We start from the raw sequence: 26095 nt of genomic DNA, 5'->3' as shown, positions 1-26095 counted from the left end.
AGCAGAGCTGTTGATATCCCTTTTGTGTTCTCATGAGCCCTTTGGAGCATTGTTATCACTTTTGGTCTGGCATCACCCTCCTGCCTGTGCCCTTATCACTGCAAAGATTTGTGAATATTAAGACTTATGGCGTACATTCTTAGACAGAATATAGTATAGCTTATGTTTTCCGCTATGCTTAAGGAAAGTGCTTATGGCTACATTTGTCTGTTCTGAGGCTATCATGCTCTTAAATATCAACATTAATCACAACAGTAAAAATCTGCATTTCTATAGCATCATTTACATAGAACAACATGCTAATGCTCTTCAAGGGAACATTTTCAACCAACATTTGATACTGAGCTACAAACAGATATTGGAGCAGATGACTAAAAGTTTGGTTAACAAAGTCAATTCTAAGGAGTGGCTTGATGGACAAAAAAAAGGGAAGAGAGATGGAAAGGTTAGAGATGGAATTGCAGTGTTTGGGGCTTTGACTATTGAATGCATGGCTGTCAATTGTAGAACCATTAAAACTGGATATCAAGAGGCCAGAATTAGAGGAGAACAGATATATAGAGTTCGACAATATTACAGTATGGAAACAAATGCAATAATAATAGGAATAGGCAATGTTAATATGTACATCTGTATAACGTACAGCACCTTTTACAATCTCAAATATCCTAGGAGCTTCATAACCTTTGAAACACTTTTGAAGGAAAAAACAAAGAACTGTGGATGCCGGAAATCAGAAACAAAATCAGAAATTGCTGGGAAAACTCAGCTGGTCTAGCAGCATCTGTGGAGAGAACGCAGAGTTAATGTTTCAGGTCCAGTGACCCCTCTTCTGGACTGATTGTAGCTAGGAAAAGGTTGGTATATATGCTGAAGATAGGATGGGGGTGTGCTTGGGGAAGGAGTAAATGATAAGTGGAAATAGAGCCCAGAGAAAGAGAACAACAGTGGAACAAAGGAATTGGTTAAAGGCCAGCCTGGGAGAATGAATAGCCACTAAGGCGGAACATCAGTAGCTGACAATGGGATGGTTGTGATAGCAGCCCATGTGATGACAAGGCCTGGTGTGTGGGCGTAGGGGTTAGAACATGGGAGAAGGCGTTCAGGCCCTAGAATTATTGAACTTGATACTGAGTCCAGAAAGCTGCAGATTCTCCAAGTGGAAAATGAGGCACTATTCTTCCAACTTGCGCTTAGTTTTCCTGGAGCACTGCAGCAAGCCTGAGACAGAGATGTTGCCCAGGAAACAGGGTTGTGTGTTGATGAGACAGGCAATTGGAACCTCAATATTTTTTTTGCAGACAGAACTCAGATGGTTCACAAAGCGATCATCCAGTCTGTGTTTCTTCTCCCCAGTGTAGAGGAGACCTTATTGTGAGCAGTAAATCCAGTTAACTAGATTGAGTGGACTGAGTGGAGTGCAGGTAAATTGTTGTGTGTGCCCACATCACTGTAAAGATTTGTGAATTTTAAGACTTTTTGCTGCAGAAGAAGATAACTTCTGTTTTCCAAATATTGAGGTGAAGAAAATCCTGATTATTCAACACATGATGTCAAATGACACTGACTATTGTGGGACTAGAGGCAGCGGTCCAGAAGTAGTGCTTGATGTCACCATGTTAGATTTAAAATCTAGCCCTATATCTGTGGTTAAAGTTAACAGTGGTGGCATATAAATGTGGAAAAGACACATCCTAAGAATGGAAGCTTGGAATATTTTGGAAATTGCTGTGCAAGTTTGAGAGAAAAAGCCATTGCTAAAGACATGCAAAGTTTGTTTTGGAACATGTAGGAGTGGAACTCAGCTGAATTCAGCTCCCTCTCAGTTGAATTCAGCTCCCTCTCCCTCCACCAATGTAGATCATAAATGAGAAATTCTGAAGTAGAATGGAGTCATCAGCTATGTTGTACTTTGTGGAGAAGATTAAGAAGACTGTATGGGAAAGCAAACATTGATGTAACTTCAAAGGATATTGTCAGTGACTTTGTTTGAAGCTACTTTAGCACGTATTTCTCGTTATAGGATGTTTCTCCAGATAATATTCCAGGTAATCATTCAGAAATTCGTATTACTGATCTTAAGCGCTGAGGAAGGGTCACCGGACCTGAACATTAATTCTGTTTTCTCCTTCACAGATACTGCCAGACCTGCTGAGCTTTTCCAGCAACTTTGTTTTAGTTACCAATTTACAGCATTTGCAGTTCTTTTGGTTTTAAAATGCTTATGTAGTTTTTGACTATAAAGTAAAGACTTTCTCATCCTGACATTGATTCAATAATGTCTACATCACCAATATAATCTTTTATAGATTCCGAAGGCTTCCTTCGTCCTATGCCATGGAACTTATCACCATCCATGTCTGGCAGTTGGCAGGAAAACCCATATTTTTCAGCTTTATCCAGGGCCTCAGAGCAGTGCTCAAGTTCCTGGTAAATTGCACTGGTATTTTCATCATCTGGTATGATCATTATGATAAAAACTTTCATATTGTGAAGAAAGCACTTCAGAAACAAAGCAGGTAAATAAATAAGAACATGTTAACAAAATTAAAGTTTGAATTAGCGTTGATACAGTGTGGAGCTGGAGGAACACAGCAGGTTAGGCAGCATCAGAGGAGTAGGAGAGTCAATGTTTCGGGCCTAGGCCTCTCATCAGGCCTGACAAAGGGTCTAGGCCCAAAATGTTTACTCTCCTGCTGTGTTCCTCTAGCTCCTCACTGCATCGACTCTGATTTCAGCATCTGGGGTTCTTGCTGTCTCAAAGTATGAATTACACTGGTTTGAATTTAGCTTCTTGTTATATAGTTCTAGTCACTGTTTTAGATGACGTTTAGCAAGTCTGTCCAGAGGCTTTAAAGCTATAAATATTGCCGGATATGACAATGAGCCACTAAGACCAAAATAATTTTGAGGAAATATGAAGTTATGCAATTTGGCAGGAAGATTAGAAGAGCTGCATATTATTTAAATAGAAAAAGACTGCAGAAAGCTACAAAGCAGAGGGAGTTGTAAGTTCTCATCCATGAATCACAAGTTTAGAATCCAAGTTCAGCAGGTAACAGGGAAGACAAATGGAATATTGGCTTTTAATTTTAACATTATTGAGTAAAAAATAAGGAGCTTTTGTCAAAATTAAACAAGTCACAATGCAGACCACAGCTGGAATACTGCAAATGGTTTTGGGCTCCTTATCTAAGGAAATATATACTGACATTGGAGGCAGTCCAGAGAACGTTCTTTTAGCTGATACTGGGAATGGAGGAGAGATTCAATACATTGGGCCTGTCCTCTGGAATATAGAAGGGTAAGAGGTGATCTTGTTGAAACATACTAGGGGACTTGAAAGGATTGATACAAAAAGGCTTTTTCTCCTTGTGAGAGAGTCTGGGACCAGAGCGCATAATCACAGAATGTTCGGTCCCACAATGTGAGGGCAGTGAATCTGTGGTGTTCTTCACCACAGAAGGCTGTTGAAATTGAGCCATTATGTAGATTCAAGGCTGTGATTGATGGATTATTAATCAGTAATGGAATCAGATATTTTGGGTAAAGGCAGAAAAGTGGAGTTGAAGATTATCAGATCAGCCATGATCTCATTGAATGGCAGAGCAGACCTGATGAACTGAATGGCCTACTTCTGCTCCTGGTGTTTAGAAAAGTAACGCGTGACTTAATTGAAGTCTATAAGATCCTTAATGGTCATGACAATGTGGAGACTTCCCTTTATGGGTCAGACTTGAACTCAGGGCCACTGTTTTAAAATGATAAGGAGAATGTTTTTCTCTCAGCGGGTTGTGCAAATTCGGAACTCTCTGCGTTGGAACGCAGGTGGGCTCATTGATATTTTTAAGACAGAGGTGGATAGACTCTTGTCTGGCAGGGAATCAGGGCCATCGAGCGTACAAAGGGAAGAATAAACAAATCAGCCTTTATAATCTTATTGAAAGCACAACAGGCTCAAGGGCTGAATGGTCAATGCTGCTCCTAATTATTTTGTTTTTCTAATCAAGCTGGTCAGAGATTTTTTTACACACCTCTGGAGCTGGTAGGACTTGAACCTGGGCTTCCTGGTCCAGAGGTAGGGACATTACTGCTGTGCCACAAAAGCACCATTTCAAATCTGCTCCTAATTTATATGTTTGTAATGCGGTAATTGTCCTTTGCTTCAAGTAATATATTAAGTGTGTAAATGTGATAAGCAACAATATTGTGAAAGATGAATTCCTACAATATGGTCAAGCTCGTTCCTGGAGCAGTTTGTTGAGGAGCTACCTAGAGAACAGGCTACTTTAAATCTAGTGCTATGCAAGAGGTTTAAGAGACCACCAATGCTGTTTCTCCTAAATAACTTGTAGGGAAGAGTGGTCATAATATGAGCAAAGAATAAAGAACTAAGAAAATTACAGCACAGGAACAGGCCCTTTGGCCCGCCAAGCCTGCACCGACATGCTATCCATCACAACTAAAATCGCTTACCCATCCGGGGACCATATCCCTCTATTCCCATCCTAGTCATATATTTGTCAAGATGCCCCTTAAAAGTCACTACCTCCCCCAGCAGCAAGTTCCAGGCACCGACCATTCTCTGTGTAAAAAACCTGCCTTGTACATCACCTTTAAGCCTTGTCCCTTGCGCCTTAAACCCATGGCCCCTAGTAACTGACTATTCCACCATGGGAAAAAGCTTCTGAATGTCCACTCTGTTCATGCCCTTCGTAATCTTGTAGATCTCTATCAGGTCACCCCTCAACCTCTGTCATTCCAGTGAGAAGCCATCCTCATATCTAATGCCCTCCATACCAGGCAACATCTTGGTAATTTTTTTCTGTACCCTCTTCGGTACCCATCCTTCTGGTAGAGTGGCGACCAGAAATGAGTCCAATATTTCAAATGCGGCCTAAGGTTCCATAGAGCTGCAACATTACCTGCCAGTTTTTAAACTCAATGCCCCTGCCAATGAAGGCAAGCATGCTGTATGGCTTGTTGACTACTTACACACAATATATTACTTGAAGCAAAGGACAATTACTGCATTACAAACATATAAATTAGGAGCAGAGTTGAAATGGTGCTTTTTTGGCACAGCAGTAATGTCCCTTCCTCTGCACCAGGAAGCCCAGGTTCAAGTCCCACCAGCTCCAGAGGTGTGTAAAAAAATGTGTTGACGACCTCTGTGTTGCCTGTGTGCCTGTACACCCAGATCCCTCTGCCTATCAGTACTCTTCAGGTTTCTGCCATTTATTGTATATTTTCCATCAGGATTAGACCTTCCAAAATACATTATATCACATTTTGCCAGATTAAACTCCATCTGCCATATCTCTGCCCAAGTCATGAACCAATCTATATCGAGATGTATTCTTTGATGTTATCGGCAAACTTACTAATCAGACCAGTTACATTTTCCTCCAAATTATTTATATATATTCGAAATAACAAAGGTCCAAACTCTGATCTCCGAGGAATGTCACTAGTCACAGCCCTCCATTCAGAAATGCATCCTTCCACTGCTACTCTCTGTTGCCTATGACTGAGCCAGTTTTTTATTCATCTGACAGAAGTCAATTTTTGCATTGGATGTTGTTTGAGGTTTTGAAGACCGGAGTTTTTAAGAGGAATGGATGCCCAAAAAGCACCATCCCCTGTTACCTCTGAGGCAGATCACAACAAGAGGACACAACATGGCCAGCTACACTAGTCACCCTACTGTACATCAAGGACATATCAGAGATGACCACAAGACCACACGACCACACAGACTGCTAGGTATCAGGGTAATCCACAAACCAACAACCACCCTGCGACAGCTGCTGACGAACATAAAAGACCACATACCCACAACCAATAAAATTAATCTAATATACAAAATGCAAGGACTATGAGAAACATTAGTTGGCTAAACTGGAAGAAAACCGGCCATAAGGTTACACAAGCACCAACTAGCCACCAAGAAACACGACCAATTCTCACTGGTCTCAGTACACCTGGCAAAGAAGGACACAAATTTGACTAGGACAACAAATCCACAATAGCACACGCCAGACATGCCAGGGAATACCTGGAGCCTTGGCATTCCAACCAAAACTCCGTTAACAAACACATTGAACTGGATCTGATATATAAATCACTAAAAAACAAAGCCGGAGGTAATACCAACCACTCTAGCAAACTGAGGCACATAAATAGCAAGTGGGACAGAACACTAGTGCTTTACTGAAGGCGCACTCTAGCAGGGTGACAAAATATCTGCAATTAAACACACCGGCTCAGTGAGCAAGGGCCATGAGTCTTTGGAAGTATCTACTCCAGAAGAATCTGGAAGCTCAGTCATTGAGTATGTTCCAGAGACTGATGCATTTTTAGATACTAATAACATCAGGCAATGTGGGGCTATCAGGGGAAGTGTTGAAGTACATGGTGATTTAGAATGTTGGAGCAAGTTTGAGGGGCTGAGTACCTATGTGTCAAGTTTGCTACATTATGGATTTTAGTGCTTATAATTTAACATTTGAAATTATTAAATGACTGTAAATGGTAATATTGTTTGTTTTCAATTCCAGACCTTTTGTTTTGGATCCAGCAAATCCCACTTTGAATGTCTGTGAAAATAGCAATGCTTGGGATGAAGTAACTCATGTGGCCCATCAAAGTCTTCTGAAGCCACTTCTCAGTGGTGTACAGGCAAAGGCCCCATGGCTCTTCACCAATAATTGGTGATATTTGTTTAAAAGTGAATGAATAAAGGGCGATATTTAAGCAAATTTATGCGTAAACTGAAATAATAAAGTATTTAACTTTATTGTCATCTTTGTGTACAAAGAAGGGATCTTAGCTCCTGCCTTAGAAAATAGGATTGATATTTTAGTCTAGTAAATTATTGAGATCTGACAAAATTATGTCAAAAAAAGATGAGAACCAGAAAATGTCTCTGATTACATTGTGATGCGTGCAAACAAATAACGAAATGGGATTTGTCCCTTATGATACAGAAATTCATAACATTCCTTCATTTTCATTGAGTGAGACATGAGTAACTGGAGCTTTAAGTTCAAAAGTTGAAGGTACAACATTTCTGTCCATACAAATATTGAGCGTGTATATTAAAAATGAAGCATTCTGGTTAAACATACAAACCTTTGAATTAAGATCAGGATGGATATTCAGCCCCTTAAGTTTGCTCTGCATTTGATAAGGTCCTGATTCCACTCTCCCCATATAGGGCAGAATCTCAGGATAAGGGTCCAATCATTTTGGCCAAAGGTGAGGAGAGTGAAAATGTACCTCCTCACAATTCTAAGCAGAAAGCACTGTTCTGTGGATTATGGTCCAAATTGCAGACATGAATATGCTTTTCCCTTTCAAGGATGTGCAAGAACAGCTGTTAGAAGTCTAGAATGTATGTGCTGTGAATGAAGGTGTATATTATGAGGATCCTTGTTATCTCTGTGCAGCAAGTAAAAAGAATGGAATTCTCCCTTTCTCTTCCTTTGTTCAAACCAGAAGGCAATTGAATGGACACAGGACAAGAGCTTTTCAGCTGACCTACAAGGGCAAGTTCCTCAAAATCAAATGTTCACTTACAAACCTGTACAACATAACAGCCACAACATTCCACTGTTTATTCTTCATGAACAGTCCTGGGACATATATCTTTTAACCTTGTATATTTTTTGAACTCATCTTTTGTTTATTATTTGTGTGTAGTGTGTTTTGTAATTAATTCTTCTTACATCTAATAGTTAAACTTATTCTTTCATTTAATAAAAATGAGATTTAAAAAATTGTGTTAATGATCTGAGGAAGGGTCACTCGACCCAAAATGTTATCTCTAATTTCTCTCCACAGCTGCTGCCAGACCTGCTGAGCTTTTCCAGCAATTTCTGTTTTTGTTAAAAAAAAATTTGTTCTTGAGGAAAAGCATTCACAGGAAATGGATCGTTTTAAAATTAAACATGTGCCAAAGAGATGGGGGGAGTGTGGTGGGGGTGGGGGTTTAAAGAAAGAGGGAATCCAATTTATCTCACTTCACCCAGGAGCCTGACAATTTGCTATATCCTGTCTGAAATCATAATAACCTGGGGAAATGTGCCCAGGGAACTAGACATAAAACTTGCACTCACTGTTGTGATATAGGAAATGTTGCAGACAATTTTCAAACAGTGCACATTCGCATTTAGCAATGTGATAGTGATCAGATCATTGACTTTTTATTGATGTGGCTTGAAAAATAAATATTGGCCTGGATATTGGGAAATCTCCCCAATACTACATTGAAATAGAGACATGGATTTTTTTTTACTCCTATCCAAGAGGTATAATATCCCATTCAAAAGACATTGTCACCAACGGTGAAGCATCCCTTCAGTCCTACAGCAGAATGTAAGCATAGGTGTTTAATGTTAATTGAAATATAACAACTCAAAGACAGAGAGTGCCACAAACTGAATCACAGCAGCCTGATAACTTATTCAGGCTCATAATGGTGAGTTGAAGAGTTTAATAATGTTTACAGAGATCAGTTTTTCTTGTACACTTAATGTTATTGTGAATAGAACAGTTCTTACAACATCTGAGGATCTATACATTGTTCTTTCCATTTCTATCATTAAGCAATGTTTCTCATATCAAAAATTAAATATTTACCCAAACTATGGTAAACACAGATCCGAATTCACCTGTTAACATTACAGGTTGAGGATAGCTTCTCTTTCTCTCACTCAGTACTTTTGTAGCAGCAACAGGAAGCTGTGTATCCAAAACAGCTTAGCTCTGAAATGGCAGGCTGCTCCCATATGATATTTCAGTAATTTATTCTGTAGTCAGAAGTATGTTTGTGCATAATTAATACTGATGTAATTGATCTTTGTTCCACAGCATCTTCTTCTGTAGGCTGAGAAGGTGAAACAACTATCTGTTTACCTCCTCCCTCCTCACTATCCAAGGCCCGAGACACAATTCACAGGTGAAGCAGTAATTTTCCTGCACTTCGTTCAATCTAGTCTTCACTGTGTATTCGCTGCTCACAATATGATCTCCTCTACATTGGGGAAACAAAACACAGACTGGGTCACTGTCTTGCAGAATGCCAACATTCATTCCACAAAAATGACCTTGAGCTTCCAGTTGCCTGCCACTTCAACACACCGCTGTGTTCCCAAATCATCATTTCTGTCTCAGGCCCACTGTGATGCTCCAGCGAAGCTTAATGCAAGCTTGAATAACAACATTGCATTTTCTGCTTGGAGACTCCGCAGCCTCAGGACTCATGAGTTCAATGATTTTAGAGCCTGATTTCACCCTTTTTTTTTTACCCACTGCACACCCAGTCCTGTTATGACATGGGTTGCTTTTAGCACAATCTCCTATTCTCACTTACCCATTGACCTATTATCACATTATTTGGGTTGCTTTCAGTACTGCTTACCCATTCTTACCTAGTCTTAGTTCTTATCAATTATTTAAATTTCCTTCTGCCTGAGATGCTATTATTAAGCACCTGGCCCCAGTGGCCTAGAGGAAAAGGCACTGCCATCCTAAGGCAGGGATTGTGGGTTCAAGCCCTTTCTAGGGTGTTTTGAATTCTGTCCTGAACTGCTGCTTGTTCTTTGGGGAGGTGATGGTCTAGTGGCATTATTGCTGCACTGTTAATCTAAAGACCCAGGTAATGTTCAGGTGAGCTGGGTTTGAATCCTGGTGGAATTTTATTTCTTAAAAAAGGAGTGGCATGGTGTTTGCTGCCTCAAAGCGCCAGGGACCCAGGTTCGATTCCAGCCTTGGGCAACTGTCTGTATGGAGTTTACACATCCTCCCGGTGTCTGCATGGGTTTCCTCTGGGTGCTCCGGTTTCCTTCCTCGGTGCAAAGATGTGCAGGGTAGATGGGTTGGCTATATTAAATTGTCCGTAGTGCCCAGGGATGTTTATATTAGATGGTTTAGACATGGGAAATACAGAGATAGGGGAATGGGCCTGTGTGGGACGCTCCTTGGAGGGGCGGTGTGGACTTGTTGGGCCGAATGGCCTGTTTCTGCACTACAAGGGTACTAAGATTTCCTTCCTTTTGTACATCCTTCAATTCGCTCTGTCTTTCTGTGCTCCATTTACACATATCCACTCACCTCTCCCCTTCACCAGCCCTTCACCACCTCATCTTCTGACAAAGAGTCGCTGAATTTGAAATATTAACTCTGCTTTCTTCCCACAGATGCCACCAGACCTGTTAAGTATCACCAGAAATTTACGTTTTTGGTTCAAATTATTTTGTAAAGTGTGTCTCTTCCTTGTAGGTTGCCTTTGGTGTCTTTGCTAGGTGCATTTTTTGTCATTTTAGTGCTGGAAGTAAAAATAGGGTTGAAGTTCAGACCTTTTCCTATAGGCAATTGAAATCAAACATTTAAGCTTTCTAGTCATTCAACTTCAGCTTCACTGAACCCATAAGATGTACTACATTGAAAGCTCGGCCATTATTCAACTGAAAGTTATCAAAACCAATTTAATTCCAAACCAAGAGCTTGAACAGGAACTTCACATAAAAGTTCCTCAGTAAATTTGATAATGTCTGAAATTGCCATCTTGAAATCTGTTAATGACACATTTTACATGCCACTTGCTTGGCTGCTTTGTTAAAATTTCAAGTCCTATTTTTAATCCTCCATACCAAATGTCTGCCAGAGCCTGCCATTTCTAGACGATTACATGTAAAATATTATAATGTTTTAAGACATGGGCTGCTGGAAAATAGAAGTTATGAGCCTCTGCTACTGCTGTGATCAGCACTTTGAAAGTGCTGATGGGAATCATTCAAGTCATTAGCTGTGACCTGGCAGACTGGCTATGAATGATCTTGTTAGTCCTTGTTGATCTTTGCTGAGTGATAAAATGCAACTGTAAAGAGTACAGTTGTGTATAGTTCTGCCCAAGCAATCATGTTAAGGTGAGTGTGAGATAAGGTGTACAGCTGGATGAATACAGCATTCCAAGCAGCATCAGAGGAGAAGGAAAGCTGATGTTTCAGGTCGAGACCCTTCTCCGAAACATCAGCTTTCCTTCTCCTCTGATCCTGCTTGGCCTGCTGTGTTCATCCAGCTCTACAGCTTGTTATCTCAAATTCTCCAGCATTGGCAGTTCCTACTATCTCTGTAACGATGATAAGGTGAATTCCCATTATGTGAGCAGCAAGGTTTTCATCCTCTATCAATCTGCCATATGCTATAATTTTGAGATCATTCCATTTGAAATATGAATCTTTGTTTATCTCACAAAATTTCTCAAAGTACAATAAGGACACTGGTACTAGCTTTGTGCATGAAACAGTCATGCTATCAGTAACATGATATAATTGGAATAATGATAACGCAAACTTTACGACAGAAGCAAATAGTATGATTTGAATTCTGTGTAATGGACCCTTCGCCTTAGGTGGTTTTTTTTTGAGCAGATTATTCTTGGGTTCAGTTGATATTGTCATTTAACTATTTCTGCCACTCACACATCATTGTACATTTGCAAGGCTTGCTGAATGTAATGATCTCCCAGGCCAGTTCAATCGTATGTTGCTGATCCTTGTGATATCAGAAGGAGTGTTATACAGTAAAAGCATGTTATCTTGCTCAAAGCTATGTTTCTACTCCTGAATTTGTGCACAATGTGAACCAGGTTGTAAGACCCATGTTCTATTCATACATTTGAACACAGCCATATGCTGACCTAACTTGACTTAGAGCGAGTGTCAGAATTTCTTTCTTTTCTTTGTAGAACCGCAATTCACGACCAGTTTCCCTGGCTTTCTCTAAATCCTTAAGAGACAGTTGGAGTTCCTGAGTTATAATTCCTGATATTTTCTTCTCCTTCAAAATCCAGTCTAATGCCATCTGACTTCTCAAACAGTCATCCAAAGATTGTTTGGAATAATAGGAAATTACATCCTGTGGAAATGAAAAGAGGAACAAAAATAACTGGTGCAATTATAGTATAATATGGGCATCGACATATTGGTACAAACATCAGATTGGAATGTTTTGATATTTGATGGCTTATATTAATCAATTCTGACATAAAATAAAATAAAATGTTTCACAGTACATAGCATTGATTGTTCTAGCACTTTTCAGTTTTTGCAGTTCTTACTGCCATCTATTCAGCGTGTTTTTGATAAACCTATATATCATGTTTGGATAGTGACTGTGCTGCTGGACCACACTGTATTTGCTGTGGACTATGTCAACAATACAGAGATGTGACAAAACATCTACAAACTTTCCTGGATGTAGCGGCATGATGAAAGATATGCATTTTTAATGGGATATGGGTATTGGTGGCTGGGTCATTATTTATTCCTCATTCCTAATTTCCTTCAAGAAGGTGATGGTCAATTGCCTTCTTGAACTACTGCAGCCCATGTGCGGTAGGTATATCTGCAGTGCTAACAGGGAGTGAGTTCCAGAATTTTGATAAAATTACATTGAAGGAACTGTGAAATAGTTCCAATTAAGAATGGTGCGCTGAATGGAAGTGAACTTGCAGATGGTTGTTTTTGTACATATCTGCTGTGCTTGTCCTGATATGTGGTCGAAGATGTGAATTTGGAAGGTGCTGCCAAAGTGAGTTATTTTTATTCATTTGTGACATGAGGGCATCACTGGCCAGGCCAGCTTTTATTGCTCATCCCTAATTGCCCAAAGGGGAGTTTTAAAAGTCAACCACATTTCTGTGGGTCTAGAGTCACATGTAGGTAGGGATGGCAGATTCATTCCCTAAAGGACATGAATGAACCAGATGAGTTTTTCCAACAATCAACAATGGACTCATGGCAATTGTTAGACTCTTAATTCCAGATTTTATTTTTATTGACTTCAAATTCCAGCATCTGATGTGGCAGGGTTTGAACACAGGGCCCCTGGACATTACCTGAGTGTCCGGATTAATTGTCCTGTGATAATACCACTACATCATTACCTTTCCTAATATTGATGTCATTGTGTTAAGGGAAAGCTGCTATGATTGACCTCCAACAACCACAAATATCTTCCTTTGTATTTTGTTAGCTTTAACCAGTGGAATGTTTCATCTGATTTAGTTTTGCCAGGGCACCACCACACAATTCTTATGGAAATGAATTTCTACCTGTATCTGTTGTTCGTTTTGGGACCCTTGCTTTACCTTATATATATTAAAGATCTGGATCTCAGTGTGCAAGCAATAATTTCAAAGTTTGCAGATGACATGAAAAGTGGATGAATTACCGTGAGGAGGATAATGTGGGTCTCCAAAAGGAAGTTGTCAAGTTGGTGGAGTGGGTGGATAAGTAGCAGACAATGTTCCCTCTGAACTGTGCGTACAGCTGCCCCAAGGTTTTATGCATGGCAATTGATGTCCACATGCTGATTACAGCATTGACTTGCGCTTCTGAATGTCACTGCCATGCCACACACTTTGTTGCCCATGCAACTATAAAGAAAATTCGAGGGAATGCAGTGGCTGTTGAGTTTTAATACAGGGAAGTCTTAGGTGATGCACTTTTGTCAGAAGAGCATTGAAGGACAATACAAAATAAGTGGTACAGTCCTAAGGTTGGGGGGCGGGGGCAGGAGCTGACAGACATGTGGTATATGTGCACAGATCATTGAAGGTGGTAGAACAGGTGGAGAAAACATTTAATAAACCATACAGTGTCCTCATCTTTATTAATAGGGGTGTAGAGTACAAGAGCAAGGGGGTCACATTGAACTTGTGTAAGACATATGTTAAACCTCAGCTAGAGTATTATGTACAGTTGTGGGTGCCACATTATGGGAAAGATTCGAAGATTTGCAATGGAGAGAGTGCCAAAGTTATTTACAAGAGTGGAACTAGGAATGAGAAACTTAATTATGAGGATACATTGAAGAAATTGGGACTGTTTGCCTCGGAGAGGAGACTGAGAGGAGATTTGATAGAGATTTTCAGAATTATGAGTAGGTTGAACAGATTTGATAGGGAAGAGCTGTTTCAACTTGTAATTGGAGCAAGAAAAAAAAGGCATATATTTAAAACGATATGCAGGTGAAGCAAGGGTGATGTGGGAGAAACTTTTTTCACACAGTAAGTAGCAAGGGTCTGGAATGCACTGTCTGGAAATGTGGTGAAGGCAGGTTTAATTGACGCATTGAAGAGGGTGTTGGATGATTATTTGGATAGAAATCATGGACAAGGGTATGGGGAAGAAGCAAGACATTGGCTGTAGATGATGACGCTCACTTGAAAAGCTGATCCCAGCTTTCTCCTACAGCGGACATGGATGACGGATGCCAGTCTTCAGCCAATATTTTTCACTCCACATTGACATCAAGAAATGGTGGAAGATACTGGATAAAATTTGTTCAGGGCTTTTGAGCAGTTCAAACTTAATAGTAGCAAATGGAGTTTTAAAAGATTGAGTCAGATATCCAGGCAATGAAAGAGACTTCAGCAAAAAAGGATTAGTTAGAGCAGCAGACTAGTGCGGAAAGCCAATCAAAAGTGAAGCAATAATGATTTAATATTAATGACAATTGAGCATGTCTGTTGTTTACAGAATGGATATTGGAATTACAGTATGCTAAAAAGTGAAGTGTGGTACTAAGTTCCCATTTGTTTGGTTTGTTCGTGTAAGCATCAGCTGTTAATTATTTCTTCATGCATGATCCAGTAACTGAAAGATTACCTGACGGGAACACTTCCTTTCTTGCAGAATTTTCAAGTTTCCATTCCAATGCAACAGTTGAAAGATAGTCATCAATTCCTGCAAAAAGAGGAAGACAACAAGCATTATTAAGACAAGAAAATAAGGACCTAACCAGGAGGAGTCGGAGTAGGCCATTTGGCTGTCTCAGCCTGCTCTGTCATTCAACAAGATCATGCCTGATGTTTCAATGATACCTCCCTGCCCCTTCATTCTGTCACTACCCTTATCGCCGTACATCTTGAACATACTCAGCGAATGAACATCCACAGTGATCTGTGGTACAGAACTCCAAAGCTTCACAAACCTTTGAGTGAAGAAATTTGTCTACAATTCAGTCTTGAGTGGCCAACACTTATTCTGAGACTGACACTATGTTCCAATTTCTCAGCCAGAGGAAATACTTTCTTAGCATCTGTTATGTTAATGTTGTACTATTGATGTTTGTACATTAATGTTGTACGTTTCTAACAGATCATCTCTCATTCTTCTCAGATCCATGGGACAAAGGTCTATTTAACTTACTGGGGCTCTAACCTGCAGTGCTGAGTGATGCTCCTTTAAACTGCTGTCTCCACTCAGTGTGATGCATTTAGATCCTAGCCTTATCTGGAGTAACTGTTGTCTGAATCTTGGAGTTTCACCAAACTCTTTATTTGCACACTATTATACATAATATTGATCTCTAATTCAGCTCTCTATTCCAGGTTTTTCTCATTCTGTCTTTTCAGAATCTCATTAGTATGTGACTGTTGATGTCTATGTTATGTTATCTTACACATCATCATGTCATTACCATATGCTTTCCATGGTACTACAGTTTCCACATCTCTCATAATAGATCATTTAACCAACCACTACAGATACTGGATCAACTGGCCTATAGTCTCATGCTTTCTCTTTTCCATCTTTCTTACAGTGGATTATGTTTATTTTCTTCCAATCCATGGGAGGTAATCTAAAGAATTCTGGAAGATCAGAATAAATGTATCCATTAACTCTGCAGCTATATCATTCAAGACTCTGGGATGCAAGTTTCGAGAATAGAAAATCAGGCACAACTTTATTTGGGAGGCACGGTGGCTCAGTGGTTCGCACTGCAGCCTCACAGCACCAGGGACCCAGGTTCAATTCCCGCCTCGGGCGACTGTCTGTGTGGAGTTTGCACATTCTCCCCATGTCTGCGTGGGCTTCCTCCGGGTGCTCCAGTTTCCTCTCACAGCTCAAAGACGTGCAGATTAGGTGGATCGGTCAAGCTAAATTGCCTGTAGTGTTCAGGGGTGTGTGGGTTATAGGGGGATGGGTCTGGGTGGGATGTTTCAAGGGGTGGTGTGGACTTGTTGGGCCGAAGAGCCTGTTTCCACACTGTAGGGAATCTAATCTTATCCCATCAATTTTCCAGGGCTTTCTTAATTTTGGCTGATTTCTTTAAGTGCCTTTGTTCACTGTTATTTTTAGAATGTATCTTGTGCCTTCTCCTGTGAAACATGATACAAGGGGCAGAATATTAGAGGGTTCTGAACAACATGGGCTATGGTGAGATTTGTGACAGAATCAGGTGAGAAATCCTGCGAGGCTGATCCTGATGTTGACAGCTCCTCACTCTGTCTTTCGTGTTTTTGACAAATGGCACTGTGAAATTCTCACAAGGCGGTGACAAGTTATCAATCTAGGAGGATTATTGCTTGCTAAGCACTTAATTGACGGCCCAATTCACCTCATTAATATTCAGATTCCTAACTTACCAAATGCACTGAACAAGCTCAACATCAATGAAAACCTGACATGGAAACCAGAGCAGATACGTGGCAAATTCAGCTTGCCTCTTGCTTTGAAGGGCCTCCATGTTATTTAAGACCAAGCTGCATCTCAGGGCACGTTTCATAGGCTAGAGCTACACACACCTCTCACCTATAGACATTGGCATCTGGCATTTGCCAGCCCCTCACAAACATTGTATATACTACATTTTGGTTTAGATTTGCAGTGAAAGGTGCTTTGGCAACTAGCATTAAAAGGCTGCTGCAAAAACACAATACTCACAGACAGACACCAATCTGAAGGAATGAACTGAGATCCATCTCTGGGCCGTGTGCTTGACATCCTGTTCTTGTTCCCTTCATGCCTATCTGTACAGTTTCCCCATCTATGCATTGCCTTGCCTTGCCTTGCCAATTAGCTCAGGCACATAAAAAGCAGCTTGCCTTGCTGGTCATCAGTCACCAGTCAAATAGTTAACATCTTGCTGAATGGCAATGTACTACATCAATCTTACCCCTTCACAAAATGCCAGCTTCTTAGGTGGCAAAAACAATGCATGTGCAGCAAGCAAGCATGGCTCAAACTCTTAGGGACTTGTCCTTACCAAAGTCTAATGAGGTATCAGTCAGTTAGGGGCACCCAGCACAGTAAGTCAAGGTCAGCCACCCATACCAGTCCAAGGGATTGGCCATGGTCAGGCATCCAGTGAGAGTGATCTCAATGTAGTAGTCCATATCTCTGGAGATACAGTCAGTTCTGTGCCTCCATAGCAGCCAGTCTCGGGGACAGGGCCTACAATTTCGGAAAAATTAATCAGAGGGCTTGGAACTTCTGGTGTTAGGTTGTTTGGTCAGGTCTGTAAAGGGCTGGGCCATGGTTTGTCAGTAGGGCCGTCCAGAGTGGCTAAGGAGAGAGGGGGTTAGAGCTACTGCCATGAACCGGACAGTCAGCTTACTCTTCAGGATTGGGGCTGCAGGCTGGGGGAAAAGAACATTGTGAAAGGGGCTAACAGTATCTGAAGGGGGGTATATGATAAATCAGAAATGGGAAGGTGGGCCAGTGTGTGTTTACACTTAGAATGGTCACTTCACATACCAGGGGATGGGTAGGAAGGGTAGACAAATGTAGGTTCATCTACATGGATTGATTGGGGATCTGAGGAGGTGCAAAGTCTATGGAGCTTAAAAGGAAGGGGTACCAAGAAGGTGTTTTAGATTGTTACAGAGATAGTAGGAACTGCCAATGCTGGAGAATCTGAGATAACAAGTTGTAGAGCTGGATGAACACAACAGGGCAAGCAGCATCAGAGGAGCAGGAAAGCTGATGTTTCGGAGAAGGGTCTCAACCTTGTTCATCCAACTCTACACCTTGTTATATCAGGGGATTTAGATGTTTGGCAGCTGAGCGACGTAGAAGAGGAGGCAGCAAGCTGGCTGAGGAATGCTCACTTAATTCCTCTCTGTATTCTAATGAGTTTTTGAAATAGCTTCCACCATAAAAATGATGCAAAGTATCTGCTTAACTTGTCTGCCCTAACTACCTCCTCAAATTAGTTTTTTAAGGTACCAATTTTCAGCATTGGCCTTTCATTGTGCTGGATTTTGAAAGTGCGCCTTGGGAAAGGAAATAGCTGTGACCACACTCAGAGTAGCCAGGGTAAGTGACTCAACTTGAGACTTCGAGATCTACCAATGTAAGGGTTTTTAAAGGGAAAAGACATGACACATTGACTCACGCACTGTACCAGGCACCAACCTGTGGAGTCCCTAATCACTAGCCATTCTAATGCATTACCTCCCTGTTTGTGCGGTGCCTTTCTACTCCAGCCATCGCTGACCAACATATTCACATGAACATTTTTATATAATGAGGCCAGAAAAGGATAGGGATGCTGTAGAATGAGGGCCAATAGTGTCAGCAGCTCCCCTGGCCCTCTTTATAGAAAGGAAAACAACAGTCAAAGTGAACCTTTCTTCCTCATTGAATTTAACCATTAGAAGGATATTCCTTTCCAAGTCAAAACTAGGAGTTAAATCTGAATTATTTCCCCATTGCTCCCTGTTCATGTAATTTAAGCTTTACTTTGTGAACATCAAATTTCCTCATGTCCTTTTCTCTCTGACGTTCAAGGTTTTATGATTTCTAATTTTACCCAGTCTCCTTAAGACTCATGGTCAGCTTTTCACATTTCCTCTTTTTCTGTTTCCCGTTCCTTTCACAGTGGAATTCAAGTTTTTTTTCATTTTTCCTTCCTCTTCTTTGGGAAAGGGAGAGGTACAATGAGATCTCAGTGTTGTTGTGCACCAGTTGCTAAAAGTAAATGTGCAGATGCAGCAGGTGATGTGGCAGGTAAATAGTATGTTTGCCTTCAGCCTAATGAGAGAATTCAAGTGTAGAAGAAAGGATATCTTGCTGTGATTATAGACAGCCTTGGTAAGACCACAGCTGGAGTAATGTGTGCAGTTTTGATCTCCTTATCTGATGTTCTGGGTATGGAGGGTGTGCAATGAAAGTTTACTGGTCTGATTCCTGGGATGGCAGGACTGAATGACATATGCGGAGAAACTGAATCAGTTTAGGACTGTATTCACTGTTTAGAAGACTGAGGGGAATCTCATGGAAACCTATACAATTCTAACAGAATAAATGAAGCAAGATGTTCCCAATGATGGCGCCAGTCATTGACTTAGACTGTGAACTGGGGTCATAATCTAAGGAAACAGGGTGGGCCATTTAAAACTGAATTTTCACCCAAGGATTGGTAAGCCTGTGGAATTCACTGCCACAGAAATTATTTGCAACCAAAACATTAAGTATTTTCGAGAAAGAACTAGTTGTAGATTTGTGGCCAAAGGGATCAAGGAATAAGGTGGGAGGGGCAGGATTAGCATACTGGGCTCAATGATTAGCCATGACCATAATGAATGGCTGAACAGTCTCAAGGGGTTGAATGGCCTACTCCTTGATCCCATCATCAATGTTCGAATGAAATACTTGGACATCCAAATTCCTGGTGCCTAAAGTCAAAAGTCAATAAATGGAGCTGTTGAGAAGCCTGTTCATCACAAATAGGTGTGAGCAGACCCTCCAACCAGTCTTCATCGTGTCATGATAGCTTTTCATTTTAAATAATCCTGGCTGGATATTTCACTCTGACGGTCAGCTGGTCAAAACCATGTGCACATAACAAACGTTCTATTCCAACATGGAAGGAGAAACATATCCATTCACACAGAGCAGAAGCTGCAGAAACAGCAGCAGCCAAAAAGCCTATAAAGCCTATATACTGCCGCATCTTAAAAGTCTCCCTCGACTGTTCCTTTCAAAGTCTACCATTAAGGAAACTTGATCTCCTGGTAAGAAAAGTAACCAAATTCAAACCTGCTGAAAGATCTATCTCATAGAATCCCCACAGTGTGAAAACATTTGGCCCAACAAGTCCACACCAACTCTCTGAAGATCTTCTCAACCAGATTCACACCCCTACACTATCCCTGTAATTCTGCATTTCCTATGGCTAATCCACCTAACCTACACTTCCTTGGACCCTATGAAACAACTTAGCATGGCCAATCACCTAACCTGCACATCTTTGGACTGTGGGCTGAAATCTACACAGACATGGGGAGACTGCACAAACTCTACAAAGACCGTCATCTGAGGGTGAAATTGAACTCGGGTGCCTGGTGCTACAAGGCAGCAGCACTAACCACTGAGGTACCATGCCACCCTAGAATACCTACAAAAACACTGAGCAATAACACAAGCTATGTCAATCTACCTGATTCAGCCATCAAGAGTGAAAACCTGCTTCAATAGGGTTCAAATGTACAATGCTTTCTTAAGATGAGCCAAATATGTGAACTATAAACTGTCCCTCTGCTTGTAATGGTAAAATTGCACTATGCTTTGTAACTGTATTTTTTCTTCAGTGTTTGTTGTATGGGTAAAGGAGTGATGCAATGTTAGACCCCTAAGGTGAATGTGGGAATAAATAATCCTCTTTGTTTAAACCCACAAAAACTTGCTCCTGATTATATAAATTGGCTGAATGCTCAGGTGCAAGAAACACACACATCCTTTGCAGGAAACACTGATTGTGGACAGTAAGGGAAGAGATTTGGGCTGAACTCTCCCTCACTTCTATTCAAAACAGCAACTTCACGACCACCACTTTCAAATTAGACCTTGCTAGCTGTTGCAGGGCATTCACAGATATGTGAATCAGCAATAGATATAGCTCTGTTAGCCTTTCAATAAATACAGCAAAAGCAATTGTGAATTTTGTTTAGTTAAACTCTGTCAAATCCCATTATGTTAGTTGCAGCCTCTAGGTTCATATTTCAGTGTGATGCCAATTTACAGTCAGATATCAAAGAGTTTTTACAGCATGGAAAGAAGCCCTTTTGCCCAACATGTCCGTACCAGTCTTCAAATATTCAACTGTGTTAATTCCAATTACCAGAACTTGGCCCATGGCTTTGTATGCCATGATGTTTCAAGTGTCCATCTAAAGAGCTTTTAAGTATCTTGAGAGTTGCTGTCTCTTCCACCTTATCATGCAATGATTTCCAGACACCCACAATGCCTGGGTGATTTTTTTTCTCAAATCCCTTCTAAAACTTCTGCTTCCTACATGAAAAAACTGTGCGTCTTTGTTATTTACCCATCTCCCTAACTAACATTTCTATGCCTCTCTGAATTTTGTACACTTCAATCAGAGCCCCATTCAGCATTTTCTGCTAGAACAACCTCTACAAGGACCATAGACTATCTATTGCCTCTTCATAGCTGATTCACTCTAGCCCAGGCAACGTTCTAGTCAGTGTCTTCTGCACCCATCCAGTTCAATCACATCTTTTCTGTAGCGTGGTGACTAGAACTGCACCAGATGTGGCCTAAGTAACATTACATACAACTCCATCCTAACTTCCTTGCTGTTGCATTCAAAGCCTTGACAAATAAAGTAAGTGTACCATAGGCATTCATAACCACCTTATCTACATTTTCTGCTGCCTTCAAGGGATGTATAAACTTGCATACAAAGGTTTCTCTTGTACTCAATAATTTTGATTGTCCTATCTACTCCCTTACCTTATTGGTCCTCCCAAAATGGATGACCTCACACATTTCAGGATTTAAATTCTATTTGCCACTGTTCAACCCATCTGACCAATCCATTTACATCATTCTGCAGTTTAAGACCTTTCTTCTTACTATTTACCACACTACCAGGGAGCTCAGGATCATTTTTGCAGACAAAACTTAGGTGATTGGCAGAGTAGTCTCCCAGTTTGCATTTCATCTCCCCAGTGTACAGGAGACCACATTGTGAGCATTCAATACAGTAGACTATGTTGAATGAAGTGCAGGTAAATCACTGCCTCACTTCAAAGATGTGTTTGGGGCCTTGGATAGTGAGGAGGGAGGAGGTAGACAGGCAGATGTTACACCTTCTGTGATAGCGTGGGAAGGTGTAATGGCGATGTGGGGACATGTTGGGAGTGGAGGACGAAAGGACCAAAGTGGGCCAGAAGAGATGGTCCCTGAGAAATACTGACAGGGGAGGGGAATATATGTCCAGACAGACACTTTTGCAGCAAATATAGAGGAGTTGAATATTATTTAAAAGTGAGAAAGCCTGTGGAAAGCCATACCACAGAGAGATTTTCGTGTCCTCATGCACAAATCACAAAAAACTAGCATACAAGTTCGGGAGACAATTTGGATGACAAATGTAATACTGGTTTTTATTTCAAAGGGAATGGAAAATAACACAGTGCTGCCTTGCTAAAACTATACAAGGCATCAGTCAGACCATAGCTGGAATAGTGTGGTCAGTTTTGGCTCCTTATGTAAGGAAAGGTATACTGGTATTGGAGGTAGTCCAGAGAAGGTTCAGTGGTTGATCCCAGGTATGACGAAATTGTTTCATGACGAGAGGTTGTGTAGGTTGGTTGTAGGTTGAATACCTGCATGAAATGCAGTTTAGAAAATCGACAGATAACTTCAGGGGACTTGACAAACTAGATGTGGAAAGATTGTTTCCCTTTGTGGGAGACTCTAGGCCAGTGGACAATCTCAGAATAAGGGATAATCTATTTAAGACAGACAGGACGAGGAAATTTTCTCTCTAAGGATTGTAAATCCGTGTCTGTTGATGCTGAATATAGGAAGGGAAGTAAGGGAGTCAAACCTAGTGCAATAGGCTTCTGTCCTCATTTGCTCATCTTTATGCTCAGGAGAAAGTTTTTTGGGCATGGCAAATGTCAAGAAATTCAGCCATAATGAGCTTAAAAAGATGTAAGAATCATAGAAAAAGTAATAAACAAAGTACCTGAAATTCCAACATTGTTTTGCCTTTGTTTGCCTCCAGCATATAGTTATAAGCCCCGATGCTTGTTGTAGGATCCTTTGCATCATGTATGCTACCCTATTACGAATGAAAGAAAAGAAACTAACAAAATTAAATGCTTTTCGTACCTGTCCTATTAATATTTTAACGATGACCATATCCAGCAAGCCTGAGTTACCCAGGAGTAAAGGATACTTTTACCAGAGCTGGAAGTAGTCCCAACACTGGCCACCCCACTCTTGGTAGAATTGCTGGGACTAAAAAGCTTATGACCAGAAAGATGGCCAGCAGCACTCTGAGGTGGAATTCCTTCCTTAGATAGGTTTGCAAGGTCCACCTCCAGTCAAATCCACACTCCATACTGTGTCAAATGGCTGCAGAGCAGCTGTCTGGATCATTTTGTGCTGTTTCTAACTTTTTCAGTGTTGTATGGGAAACCCCAACATCCAAAAATTCACATTCCTTGAGTTGGGAAGGATCCTGGAGTAATCATAAATTGGATCCAATGGACACAATGTGCATTAAAGGTGGTTTTTGAAGAAGAAATGCATTTGAAGAGAATGAACACATCAGAAAGAAGTTTCAAAATAACAATTGGTGTGTTGGTAAGGAAGGGACATGTGAATAACAGAAGTCATGAACTTCTCACACCTTTAGAAAGGAAGGTTGAGATTAGTGCAGACAAAAAGAGTTATGAAATGTTGCTATTTTACTTTCAACTCAACTGTTTGTAATTCTTTATCTTTACTTGTCAAAAATCTTATATGCAATTCAATGCCTTGTCTTATCATGTCTTTCCTCTTGGTTGGGAATTTACCTGGAGTCGCTCCGACTCTGGTACAATAACTTCATCAGATATGAGCTGGAAACATCATTTCTGTCACATTGTCTCTTGAAGTCATGATAACAGAATGGAAGAGGCTCCAATGGAATTCATTCTTTGGTTATATGGCTGGATTTTGAACAGCCAGTTCTATAAGCCAGCATGGACTGCAATATTTCACAGCATAACAACAACTGCTGACTAAGGAGAAATCAAGCAAATGTAGTTTACTTACACTGACTGAAGCAACTGCTTCTTCTATGCTGGTTTTGATAAATTCCATTGTGATTATACGAGACGGCTGTTCATTAAAAACAGAGTTTACTAGGGCTACTCTTGCTGCATCTCGCCTGGCTTCAGCCTTGGTCGAACAGTACTATATGGAGAAATGATAACACCAGTCAACAGAATTAACAAAAAGATATAAATTCTAAAGGACAGAGGTTAACACATAACCCTCCTCCTCTATCAGTACACTGAAGGGACCATCTCCTTTCTGACATCTTCAGTCAACCTTTCCCCAGTACCATTCTATACCAACATGGGAAATGCAACATGAGTAATTTTACCTCCTCTCTTATCATTGTCCATGGTCCTAAAGAAAAGTTTTGGTCAGTTGACCTAATATCCTTTTTTGTGGTTTGGAATAATTTTATTTTATATTGTGCCTGTCAAGCATCTTGGCTTGTTGTTAGTTGTTGCTGTTGTTATTGTACTCATGTACTAGCTGAATGAAAAGATCTTATGGTATATGGTAGTATCCCTGTCTCTGAGTCAGAAGTTTCATGTTTGAGTTCCACCTCAGGGTCCAATGGCCAAGGACAATGCATTCATAATGTACCAATAAATGTATATTATTAATCTGCAAATCCTTGCAAAATATGCCAATAGGCAATAGGATGAAATGAAATTTCTAGTCAGTCATTGAAGGAAAGAAATTTAGAGCTCCTGCCATCATTTGTCATAGCTCGATTTTATAACATACATGTCAAAGCACATGTTACCACAGCATCCCAGCCACCCTGAGTAATGTATTATACACCAGCAGTTATAGTCTGAAATAAAGTAGCATTTTATTAAGTGAGTTACATCTGTTTATAGTAACTTCCCCTTCATCTATTTTAGATATGGAGTAACAATATTGTGAATCCACACTCAGAACCAAATATAGTGATACATGTTTGGCCTTCGTACAAAATATAAGAGATAGAAAGAGGCCTTCAGCCCACTGAGTCTTCCCAACCGTCTGAATAGCATCCCATCCAAACCCGGTCCCTACGATATCCTTGTAACACTAGCAAATCCACCTAGCCTGCAAAATCCACACAGTCAGACAAGGCTAGAATTGAACCTTGGTCCCTAGTGTGGTGAAGCAGCAGTCCTAATCACTGAGCCACCATACCACCAAGCTCAATAGCAGTAACATTTCCTAATTTTACTTAGCTACCTTTTAATGATGCAAACAATCCCCATAGAGACTGAACACCACCAGAAATTGCTTCCCAATTTACCTCACGATAACAGGGTGTGTTGTCAGACTCACTGCTCCATATACAGCAAAATCTGGGCCTATTTAGTATTATCTGCTTGTCTAATCTTTCCTTCCTCAGTCATATTGCATCAAAGTGAAGAAGCTCCACTTTCTCCACTCTTATTTTGCCCTCAGATTCAAGCTTTTCACTGGCCCTATTGTGATTCATAAGGTCAGCTTTTTTTTGCTTATGAAAAGCTTTAATGTTGATGAGAGTGATGAATGGTCGGGAGATGTCGAAGTAGAGTAAAGGTCATGTGCAGCTTTTAAAAGGGGCACCTCACTTCAATGTCTAAGCATCAGGCTCAGGGTTAAAGCAGATAAATGATAAAGGGGCAGGCTTTGGCTTGGGTGTTTATTTGTTAAAACATGTCAGATGTGGCATACATAATGTCTTAAGACCATAAGACCATGAGACATAGGAGTGGAAGTAAGGCCATTCGGCCCATCAAGTCCACTCCGCCATTTAAATCATGGCTGATGGGCATTTCAACACCACTTCCCTGCACTCTCCCCGTAGCCCTCGATTCCTTGTTTCTGTGTGTAAGAAATGACTAGGCTCAATGAAATCTGATGGTTCTAGGTGGACACCTTAGGATTCTGCTTCTTAAATAGTTTCACACTTTTACAGTTTATTTCATTACTCCATTCTACTAAAGAATTGTTGAAGGAAATGCTCTACAATCCTATCCAGATGGTTGAGTGCATTGTGGCATTGATTGTACAGCATCAGAACCAAAATAAGACAATAAGCCATCACTTTCTTCTGTTGCTCTATTTTCAATAACAGTTAGTGCCTGTTCTAGCCAATAAGCTGATTGAGCTACTAATCTCAATGCGGAAAGCTAATGCTCAGTGCCTGTAACAGAAGCACCAGTGAAAACCACAGGAATGAAATTCTATTCGCAAGGGGTCAGTCATCTCATTTC

General features: G+C 40.7%; 2 protein-coding genes across 3 annotated transcripts in view; one reads left to right on the top strand and one right to left on the bottom strand.

Annotated features, from left to right (window-relative positions):
• Positions 1-7840, top strand: part of LOC125451085 (2'-5'-oligoadenylate synthase 1-like) — a 30671-nt gene extending 22831 nt beyond the window's left edge. The window contains exons 8-9 of one of the 2 annotated variants that reach the window (XM_048527793.1): positions 2310-2519; positions 6561-7840. In XM_048527793.1, coding sequence (XP_048383750.1) covers positions 2310-2519; positions 6561-6717 — 367 coding nt within the window. In that variant the 3' untranslated portion in view covers positions 6718-7840. The remainder of the gene's footprint in view (positions 1-2309; positions 2520-6560) is intronic. The other variant, XM_048527794.1, reaches the window with a different exon arrangement.
• A 3231-nt stretch (positions 7841-11071) lies between these two features.
• Positions 11072-26095, bottom strand: part of LOC125451163 (protein limb expression 1 homolog) — a 29236-nt gene continuing 14212 nt past the window's right edge. The window contains exons 3-6 of the mRNA XM_048527960.1: positions 23871-24011; positions 22795-22890; positions 14679-14756; positions 11072-11922 (exon numbers count right to left, since the gene is read on the bottom strand). Of these exons, the coding sequence (XP_048383917.1) occupies positions 11671-11922; positions 14679-14756; positions 22795-22890; positions 23871-24011 (567 nt within the window). The 3' untranslated portion in view covers positions 11072-11670. The remainder of the gene's footprint in view (positions 11923-14678; positions 14757-22794; positions 22891-23870; positions 24012-26095) is intronic.

Source organism: Stegostoma tigrinum, chromosome 3, assembly GCF_030684315.1.
Source record: "Stegostoma tigrinum isolate sSteTig4 chromosome 3, sSteTig4.hap1, whole genome shotgun sequence".
In the NCBI taxonomy this organism is placed as follows: Eukaryota; Metazoa; Chordata; class Chondrichthyes; order Orectolobiformes; family Stegostomatidae; genus Stegostoma; species Stegostoma tigrinum.
This window is presented reverse-complemented; position numbering and strand designations above follow the sequence as displayed.